This window comes from Epinephelus lanceolatus, chromosome 18 (assembly GCF_041903045.1).
Source record: "Epinephelus lanceolatus isolate andai-2023 chromosome 18, ASM4190304v1, whole genome shotgun sequence".
NCBI classification, from domain to species: domain Eukaryota; kingdom Metazoa; phylum Chordata; class Actinopteri; order Perciformes; family Serranidae; genus Epinephelus; species Epinephelus lanceolatus.
The window spans coordinates 41,270,001-41,280,742 of record NC_135751.1 but is presented as its reverse complement, the minus strand read 5'-3'; the positions used below and the strand labels follow the sequence as shown (position 1 = coordinate 41,280,742).

The 10,742-nt window shown below is 41.6% G+C and overlaps 1 protein-coding gene across 2 annotated transcripts in view; it reads right to left on the bottom strand.

The window, feature by feature from the left end:
- Positions 1–107: 107 nt before the first annotated feature.
- Positions 108–10,742, bottom strand: part of syt5a (synaptotagmin Va) — a 20,117-nt gene continuing 9,482 nt past the window's right edge. Inside the window, exons 2-10 of one of the 2 annotated variants that reach the window (XM_033643977.2) lie at positions 9,204–9,367; positions 7,136–7,150; positions 6,571–6,752; positions 5,679–5,765; positions 5,330–5,497; positions 5,031–5,198; positions 4,803–4,920; positions 2,685–2,818; positions 108–2,592 (exon numbers count right to left, since the gene is read on the bottom strand). In XM_033643977.2, the coding sequence (XP_033499868.1) occupies positions 2,383–2,592; positions 2,685–2,818; positions 4,803–4,920; positions 5,031–5,198; positions 5,330–5,497; positions 5,679–5,765; positions 6,571–6,752; positions 7,136–7,150; positions 9,204–9,360 (1,239 nt within the window). In that variant the 5' untranslated portion in view covers positions 9,361–9,367 and the 3' untranslated portion in view covers positions 108–2,382. The remainder of the gene's footprint in view (positions 2,593–2,684; positions 2,819–4,802; positions 4,921–5,030; positions 5,199–5,329; positions 5,498–5,678; positions 5,766–6,570; positions 6,753–7,135; positions 7,151–9,203; positions 9,368–10,742) is intronic. The other variant, XM_033643978.2, reaches the window with a different exon arrangement.

Here is a 10,742-nt window from a genome sequence, read left to right as displayed (position 1 = left end):
GTGTAACTTTCTGCTTGTGTGCAAAGAAGGGATATCATGTTCGCACATGAGGGTATTATAGCGTGTGTGTGTTCACATGTAAATCCATCCATCCGTCGAACCATCTGTCATCGTTTGGAAACGCTTTATTCATTCAGCTATTATTTACAATCACTTTGTGTGTATCGAAAGTGAAACCTCAATCAGTTTTACATTATCTTATGATATAACACACACACACACACACACACATAAACACACACACACACACCACAGCCCAGTCACCAGTGTGAAATGTTGGCACTCTACATTTCTGCAAACCACAGATAGGTTGCATTTGTCTGTTTCATATGTGTCACATGAATGTTTCTAAAGATTACATGTGTGTGAGCTGAGTGTCTCATCAGGAGGTGGAGGGGCTGGTGGATGCAGACATGTCCAGGTGTTTTTTGTGCCTAAACCTAACCACATGTTAACCACAGTGTTGCCACAACATAAAATTCTAGAATCTAGAATTACCGCCATGTGGTTGTATGACTCCGATTAGAGTCACCAATTCAGTATCTGAGCAAATGTCTCCCCTTCTGTTCCTGAGATATGACGTTAAAACATGATGATGTCACAGTCAAGCTGACCTTTGACCTTTTGACCTTCATTATTTTACCCTGTTAGACATTTGTGTCAAGTTTGGTCATAATTAGTGTATGAATTCTTGAGTTATGGCCAAAAACATGTTTTGTGAGGTCACAGTGACTTTGACCTTTGACCACCAAATTCCTATCAGTTCATTGTTGAACTGGACGTTTGTGCCAAATTTGAAGAAATTCCCTGAAGGTGTTCTTGAGATATCACATTCACGAGAATGGGACAGATGGACGGACGGACATATTGCCTCCAGTTATGGCATATACAACATAAAGACACATAAAGCTCAACATATCTGCTCCACATGAAGCGCACAAATATGACGTATCGGTGGTTTCAAGAAGCAAACAGTACCAGCATTCATTGTGGTGACTGGGCTGAACATCAGTGTTCACACTCACCAGACAAACAGCATCAACACTCACTCAAACACAAGCACAGAAGGAGACACAGAGACACAGAGCGAAACATGAAACTAAATCATTTCACAGGAAAATCAAGTTTAAATTGTTTGGAAGAAAAAGAGAGTGATCGGGTTTGACAAGAGGAAACATAAAGAAAAAAACATACAGACAAAGACACACTGCAGCTCTGCAGCAGCAGGTTCAAGTTACTCCAACACGAAGAATAGATTTTATACTTTTTATACAACAGTATCAAAATTACTGTGAAAACACGACAGTTGATCTGTGCTGGAGAAAAAGATCTTTTTAACCTTGAGACAGTCAGGACACTGATTACATGAGAGGGAGATGACCACCTTGTCTGCAAGATAAAGGTGGTCAGTGAAATACATATTAAAGGAGCACTCAAGTTAAGTTTACTCCTCAGGAGGAGATCGACTGACTCAGCCCATGAAAACAGTTAATAATGTCTCCTGTGAATGTGGAGGAGGTTTTTACACCCCCCTCCTTTTAAAAAAAATCTGTAAGTGTTGTATTTACACAAAGTTATAAAACTTTATGTAACTGCAACACTGATTCGCTGGAGTATATCTTTAATGTATTTAAAGGTGATTTATTTGTTTAGAAAGTCATAAATGAATTTAAAGCTGGAGTGCGGAACTTTTGTATATCGATGAACATCCATTACATCAAAGACCTGGCCGCAGGAGTACGCACAATGCTCACTGAAGGATAAATACAACAAATAAACAGTAGACTGATTACAAAGGAAGGTTACTGTAAGGTGGTGATGGGGTGGTTGCTTGGCAACAAAAAGACGCAGCAAGTGGTTTTTAATAGTGGCATCAAAAAAAAAAAGGCAGGCAGTGGAGTGCGCCTTGCAACCTGCAGAACACTAACTGTGTGATCAGGGCCTGATTATTATTGCCAGTGTTAGCTTTTGAATTGCCGGAAAGACGTAGACGCACGGCAGGAAATGCTCAGAGGCATCCAAGAAAAGTTTCAGGAGTGGATGTTCCAGATAAAAAATTAAACTTTTAAGGAAGGATTGAACGCAATAAAGCTGTGAAGTGAGCGATCCTGCAGGGATAGATTATAAGCACACAGTGACAATATTTGTGTAATAACCCTCACCGCCAGAGGGGGGAGACAAAAGTTCCACACTGCAGTTTTAAACAACAGAAAAGCACACATGCAATAATATAAATAGACCCCCAAATAAAATACAGAAAGTTATGTAGATACATATAAATAAAAGTTAGAGGTCATTTCATTAAACCAACAGCTGTTTGGTTTCAGATGAACGATACCCCTTCTATGCAGATGATGGTGTGCTGTGTACGTGTGAGTGTGTTTAGCGGATGGGGGCCTTCAGAGCAGCGTCCACCTCCTCCTCTGGCAGCAGCGTGTGCCACTGGGCCACCGGACGCCTGGGATTGGCCAACATGTCTGACCAGTGGCGCAGCCCGACGCCTGAGGCGCCGTAGCCAATCCAGCACTTGCCGATGGGGTCGTTGCTGCCCAGCTTGTCGTAGTCGTACACAGTGATCAGCACCTGGACTTTCTGTAGAGACAGCGGAGGAGGAGAAGCTACCGTTAGACCAGATTCTCCTGTGTGTTTATATTTCAGTCAGGCTGATAGGTGGAGGAACAAACCTGGATCTGAGAGAAGGGGATCTCGAAGCTGAAGCTCTCATTGAAGTACGGATTCAGAGTGTTCTGTTTGACCGACGTCTTCTTCTTCTTCAGTCGCTTCCCGTTGTGCTGCAGCACCACCTTTACAAAGGGATCTGAAAGAGAGAGGTTGTGTTCGATATTCTCATTGTGCGTCATCTTAAAGGACAGAGTCATAAAATTCTGTCATAATCTGGTATTACTTGCCATTTTAAATTTAGCTCCACCTGGCAGATAAACATTACAAGTGTTACATGCATGTCCTTCATCCTTAACCACATTACTCCTCTTTTTTTTCTATCTGTTGGGCTCCAGGTCTTCAGTAACATTAGTAATCAACAGGAAATTTTCTACGCTTCAGCTGTGGAGCTGCTGCTGCTGAACATGACTTCTCAATTTTTTACTATCTAAAATGGATCAAATCTTATTTCAATGAAGCTTTACATTGAAATAAACGGTGGTTGCCACCACTGCATTGTCTGTGTTTGACCAAATAATATACATTCTCTTCACTCTGGTACAATTGTAGTTCTTAGAATACCTATTCTAGGGACTTTTTTAGGTCCTATTTCAGAGTAAATACTCCCTTATATTGGCCTTCTAAGAACTATGACAGTTCCTAGTTCTTAAAGTGAGGACACAATGAAAATGGGCGTTCTCAGACTCAATACCAAAACACCCCTCGGTCCTACCACTTAGTTCTTACCCCTCTGTTTTGTGCGGGAATGTCTTAGGGTAGATTTTTCCCAATTGGTAAGTGTCAGGGCTACATGGCCCTCCAAACAGAGGTTTTTCGGAGGCACGCTCCAAACCGAGTGTTATAAGAGATCACTGGCAAGATGACGGCAAAAAAATAAAGCAATAAAAGAAACCCACAATGGATTTAAAAATTAGGATATAATGCTGGCGAGGACAGCCATCATGGTGAAATGGGTCAGGGACAACCCTCTCTCTGTTTCTTCGTGGTCTCTGAGGTTGTGACTCTGGAAAAATAGGACATTATATTCGTGGAAGGACTTATCTTTTTTCTGCAGAAGTGGAAGGAACTGTTGCTATCTCTTGGTCTTAAATGTAATCTGGACTTACATGGATAAAAATTGGATAAATGTCTGAATGGGGGACACACACAGTAATTACTTTAATTCACCTTATTGTGTCTCCTATTTTGCAAATGCAATTTGTTATTTCCTTGGGGCCAGTCCTGTAATGCTATGTAGCGTAATGATTTGTAAGCTTGATTCTTGGGAAAAAAATGTATTTTTAAAAAAATACAATAACCCTTCTTTTTTCTTAGTTTCATGTTGTTTTAATGTATTATGCTCCCATGTTTTTTATAACAAGCGTAACAAAAGAAATTGCTAGTATGTTGATGTCTCAGTAGCTCGCTAGCTAGCTAGCTAGCTAACGTTAAATTATTGCTTATTTGTCCCTGACAGTTCTGCATTTAACATATTTCCATGCCACCTGTTTGAGCGCATATGAGGCCTAAAATTTTACCAAAACCAGCAGAGATGTTGCTGCACTTGTTGCCGCTCCTCTAATATCAGAGCAGACTGGCAGGGTGGGAGCACTGGTTGCTAACATTAGCCTACTTAGCGGTGCTAGCGGCCTGTTAATGAAGCAGCGTTCTTTTTTATTTGATTACTTGTTTGATTTATTGATAGTGTAAAACTTAAGGACAATAATGTCAATGTCTGGCAACACTCTGCGCGTCTGTCTACGTAAACACCACCATTGACAACTACCGATGACCTATCAGGATTTTGAAGGATTAATTCATCCTTTTTCCTCAATAAGGTATCAACCACCACCTCTTGTAACTCTGTACAAGAGGCACTCAAAAATGAGAGGTAGTGGTAATAATAAGAAACAGGATTGGGCCTCGGTTGTTAGAACTATGAAAAAGTTCCTTCGCTCCAAAAATGCCTTTTATTAGCTTCATATGTCCTCGAACTTTTCAAAGTAGTCAAGTAGTCACACAGTGCATACGGTCCGTCTGAAATCAGTTGCAGAGATTAAATTTTTCAACGCACTTTCTGATCTGAACTTTCTGAATGGAAACAAGGTGTTGGGTCTTTGAGCATGTATTTGTGTGTTTACCTGACAGTCCTCCGACGTCCATCTTCTTCAGGTTCTTAGCCTCCATGATGTTAACCGTTAGCTTACCAGCCGTGGGGACATAACGAAGGGAAATGCAGATGTCACCGAGCTTCTCTTGCTGTCAGGGACATAACGTGTACAGGGGTGAGTCGTCCTTCTGCACAGTTCTGTCTTTGCTTGCCTTAAATTCATTATATGCTTCAGTCGACGTCCAAAGAAGTCTCTTACCTCCTCTTTCTCTCCTCCAACCAGATCCCTCCATTCATGTAACGGCTGTCCGAGGTCTATACTGTTCATGGGGATCTTGATCTCGCCGATGACATCATGTTTACCAAATCGATCAAAGTCAAACACCTGCAGCACCAGAGTCTGACCGCCCAGCTCATTGTAGGGGATCTGGAGAGGGATTGGATTAAAAAAAGGTTAACTCAAACATGCTTTAGATGCTTTGATGTTTATGAAGGACAGTTCCTAATAATATGATCAAACAATCTGATGTTCAACATGGTCTCCAGTATCGATCACACCTTAAAGGTGAAGGTCTCATTGAAGACGGGACAGAGGTTCTTGCGCTGGACTTTGGTCTCAAACTTCTTCTTCTTGTCCGGCAGCATGTAGACTTTGACGTAAGGATCTGAGGTCCCTCCCATGTCCATGGCTGCCAGGTCCTGAGCCTGAAGGATGCCGACTATCAGCTAGAAGAAGAAGGAAGGAAAGAAGTCAGAAAAAGAAGCTAGCTTTTCAGAATAAAAGCATCATGTTTGCTGAGTCCGTCTGTCGTTGAGATGATTTATTTCCTCCTCTCTGTGATTGGGAGGTTGGATCCTGGTGTGTGTGTGTGTGTGTGTGTGTGTGTGTGTGTGTGTGTGTGTATACCTGGTTATCAGTAAAGTTGTAGTCCAGTGTGAACTCCAGTTTTCCAAAGTTCTCCTTCTCCTCCTCCTCCTTCCCTTCTTCTCCCTCCTGGAAAACACACGGCATGGTTAGCCGTTAACAGACAGCTCACACACTTTGTGTTCAAGATCCTGTGATGTGCTGCAGGCTCCACAGAGCGCTGTGAGTCCTGCTCTGAGGCACATATGTTTAGTTTAAGGAGTGAAAGTGACATGACACAGAGTCAAGGTTTTAAATATTTTGCAGAGACCTCTCTTTGTCTCTTTGCAGCTGTTTTGCATCTCTTTGTTTTTAATTCATGTGTCGTGGTCATTTTATGTTTCTTGGTGTTGATCCTGAGCCTCCTTCTGGTTGGCACGTTTAAATGTGAGTGACATTTTGCAGGTGAAAGCCAGGTGGGCCCCCTGACACTTTGGGCCCCTGGGCCTGTGCCTAGCAGAGTGACGCTGCCACGACGAGCATGTGTTCCCAAGTTTTTCAGGGTGCGACAGCTGCAACCCCAAGCAAACCCCCAAGAGTTTAGAAACCTTAAAGGGTCTTTACAGAAGCATTTATTCTAGGAGCGTGCGTCCTCAGTTACATTTTTTGTATTCTTTTCTTGACGAGAGTTAGATTAGAAGATCGATACAGTCATATCTGTATATCTTATCTGACTCTCTGCAAGAAAGAGAACAAGGGTTAGGGTTTGTACTCACCATGATTTTTTTCAGTTTACACTATTAAACTTTAATTAAATTATTCGCATCCTCAGCTGTTAATTTTAGATTATCTGATTAAGTGAAACTTTACAAACTCTGCTTCCTGAGGTAAATCTGTGTAGTTGTAAACATTCAGCTACACTGGGAGCAGAACTATTGTGTGTCCTGTTTCTCACCTTCTTTTCATCTCCTTCCTCTCCTTCCTTGTCCTTCTTCCTGCGTCCTCGTCCTGCCTTTCTCTCACGGGCCTTCTTCGGCTTCTTGCCTTTGTTGAAGCACTTCTTGTAGATGCAGAATCCCATGCAGGCCACGAGGGCGAGGACCACGACCACGATGGCTCCCACCGCCCACATGGGCACTGGAGAGAGGAGGCAGAGGAAGGAGAGAGGAAGGTTGGTGCTGATGGGAAACAGCGGTGACACTGCCAGGTGACGGGTTAAATTCTTACTTCTGTGTCCACCCGTTGTCACTGTGTCAGAGTACATATATATACATATATATATACATATATATATATATATATATATATATATATATATATATATTTGTTTATTTTTAAACTGGTGAAGTTGTCTCCATAATACTTTCATAATTCTACACTCCTGTGTTGAACCTTTCTTGCAGGAGGCATTAAACCTCAACCGTCAGTACAGAGCTGTTTTTGTTTTCTTTACACATGTTTTTCTTTCAAACAGTGAATGAACGAATGAACGAATGTTGTAAAACAAGAGATGAACTTACTCTTGAGTTTATGATCTTGGAGCGCAGAGCAGAGTGGTCACATGAAGAAATGAGAGAGAGGACAGAATGAAGACATGAAAAACATGAGGTGACAGGATTGTGAGACGATGCTATGTGGGTAATAGACTGATGTGTGTGTCAGTGGGTCTAAAAATAATACAGCCTATTAAGTCTAAATGAGCATTCATTAATATGTTTTACCACAAGATGGCGACTCTGCAGGGCACTAACAGTGATTATCTGCTACTTTAATTTTGTAGAGCAGCAGTGAAAGCAAACAAATCTGTCCAGCCACGACAAAATTTTACTCTATTTTATTCCAAGATTTTTGCTCTTTTGGATTTGGCATCCATAGCTAACCAGCTGGGCCAGGGGTCGGCAACCTGTGGCTCCAGCGCCACATGTGGCCCTTTAGCTCCTCTCCAGTTGCTTTGATTAAAGAAAAATATATAGTAGAATACTAGGATTTCGACATAATTGTTTGCCTTCACAAACCAGTCAAGTTGCAGTTACAGTTTACATCCATGTCTGTCCAGACTCATAATGAAGCCATGACAGTTGATAATGTTTCAAACATGGATGTTGTTGCAAAGAAGCTGAATATTCTGAAATGGGGATGCTTCACACACATCTGTTACCCTGCAGCACAGAAGATCTATACAATCAGTATAGTCTTGAGGTGGACACCCAAGATTAGTGTCACAAATTCAGAATCTGTTCTGTCTCGGTCCGAGTTATTTTTTCAAACATTTCAATTTGTACAGTGTCGTGGGCCTGAAGAAATTCTGACATTCTCCAATTGTAACAATGTGAAACCTACAAAAACCCTGAGAAACATCCACCTGCAGAGCCACAAAGCCGCCATTTTAGACGTGCGCATTGGGCACGGGTATGTTTTAGATCATTGTTGTAAAAATGACGCAATTATGTTCAAATTTGTTTGTTCTGCAAAATTTCAACGAGGAGGTGTCAGGCAGTAGATTTATTATGCACATTTTAATTGCTGAAATGTTAAAATATATTTATACTAGTCCATACCCATTGAGTACAGCATACCATACCATGACTTAGTCATACCAAACATTAGAAAAAACCAACAACATTGGTCCACAGGGGGGGCCACAGCGATTGGTCGCATTTTAGCCATTTTGAAGCATTTTTCTGTTGTTATAGCGCCACCCAGTTGCCAATTAGAGTTAAATTTCTCCAGTCACCTTGAGGCGTCCTGTTCTACATATCTACCAAGTTTAGTAAAAATCCATATGGCGGTTAGGCCTAGATAAGAAATGAGCTCTCTAGCGCCCCCATTTTGTTTGATGGGGTCAATAATGGAGGGGTCCCCTCAGATTATGTGTGGTCATATGCCTACAAAGTTGCGTGGTGATGGGTGAAACCCTTGAGATGTTATACACCTTTATGTGATGAGCCACGCCCTCCGCAATATTCATTGCCTTATAGAAGCTCAGTTTTAGTAAGTTTTCCAACTTTTGCCAAGAGGGAACTTTAGATATTGGTCCCTAGATTATGTTCACCCAGTTTCATGCAGATCGCTCAAACTTCCTAGGAAGAGATCCATTTGAAGTGTTTTTCAAAAAATTCAAAATGGCGGAAAATCTATATAAGCGGAAGTTATGGGTTCTTGAGGCAAATGTGTTCCTCATGAGGAGAGGCATCTCTGTGCAAAGTTTCATGTCTCTACCACATACGGGGCATGAGATATGCCCATTCAAAGTTTGACATTTCAATGGGTTGCTATAGCGCCCCCCTTTGGCCAATTGATGTAATATTGCTTCATTGGCATCCTCCCATGACCCTCTACCACTGTGCCAAATTTCACATGGATTGACCAAGTCAGTGAGGAGAAAAACGTGGAACACACACACACACACACTCACACAGAGTTTTCATCATTATATAGTCAGATATATTCATATATTTTCAGGGTCCAACCTGTTTTAGTCTTTGAGAACACATGAAATCAAACTTAATGTGGTGTGCACGTGCATCAACAGATATGGGTTTAAGTATTTTGTGTATATTTTGTTTGTGTACTTGTGTGTGTTCTCACTCGGCAGGTGTGTGAGCTCATTGAAGAACTTGTTCTTCATGCTGGAGAACTGGTGGTTGGAGTGGTGCGACGGTGGTGGTGGAGGTTCCCTCTCCCTCTCCCCCTCCTCCTCCGCCGCCCTGCGGAGCCGTCCCCCGGCCACACTGACCAATCGCATCGCTGCTCTGCGAAATCAAAGAAGAGCAGACGACAAACAAAATCAATTTAAAGACATTTAAACCACCTTAAAACACTGAGGCTCCAGAGCAGCGACACATTTCCTCTCCTCAGATGTGTCCTTCGTTCAAACTTGATGCTGTTTGACCTTTCACCTGGTTTTAATCTCTTTAATCCTCTCACTCGCTTTGACCTCTCATCATTCATTCACTCTTCAGTCTCAAACACCTCACAGAGACGAAACTGTGTCCATCAATTACAAATGAGTTTGTTTCATTAAGGTTTTACTGAAGGAGAAGTAGAATCATGAGGTGAAAATCATCTGAGGAAAATACTAAGATCCTTTAGTTAAACCACAGAGTAAAAATACTCCATCAAATACGACTCTTTCATTTTAACAAATTTAACATTCATGCAGCATCTAAATCTCATCACTTGCTGACACAGTGGAGCTAATTTGTAAATGCAGCACAACTTCACAAGCTGGCTTATAAGCAAACTGTCTATCAAACAATCTTTCACTAGTCGGATAGCTTTTCAGCTAATGTTAACAGCCAGAGGAGCAGCGTTGGCAGATGGGAAATGTTGAAGTTTTGTACCAGAGGCTAAAAAATATTCATATTTTGAGGAAAATGATCGAACAGGAGTGCACATATACACATCTATTTTTTTTTTATCCAAAAATTGAGATGAAATGTAATTTTTTTTTCACGACAGTAGTTTCTCTAACACGACATATGACTACGAATCATAAGGAAATTATAATATTTCTTTTTTAAAAGATATTTCCTGGGGCTTATTGCCTTTATTTGATAGGACAGCTGTTGGAATCGAAGCCGCAGCCGCTGTGGTGAGGAGACAGCTTTTGTTGATGAGGTGCCAGCTCTACCAGATGAGCTAGTGGGCGCCCCACTTAATGATATTTCTGTTCTAAATAAACACAAAAATGACATTTTCAGCCTTTCTTCCTCTCCTTCATCCTTTCTCCAGTTGTCCTCCTCTTCCTATGTTCACCCCTGCTTCCCTTGTTGCCTCCTTCCTCCTCTCTTCCCTTTCCTTCCTCCCTGCTTCCCATCTGCAGCTCATTGCTTGCACATAATAATCTGGCTGACTTAATGACATTAAGGCTGGTGAGTGCACACACATACAGACATGCATGTACCCTCATCACTGGCCCTCGTAGACCATGTCCACAGAGGACATTTTGACTGCTCGTAGCAGGAGAGACACAGGTGACAGTGACAGTGAGCCAACATGAACAACACCAGGACCCTTAAAACTGAAGCAGCTAAATGGAATAAGGCCTCCAGTTATTTTATTAAGTTTATATTAAATATATAGTTTATTTTTTATAACGTTCAGATAGAGCGCTGAGTGTACCTC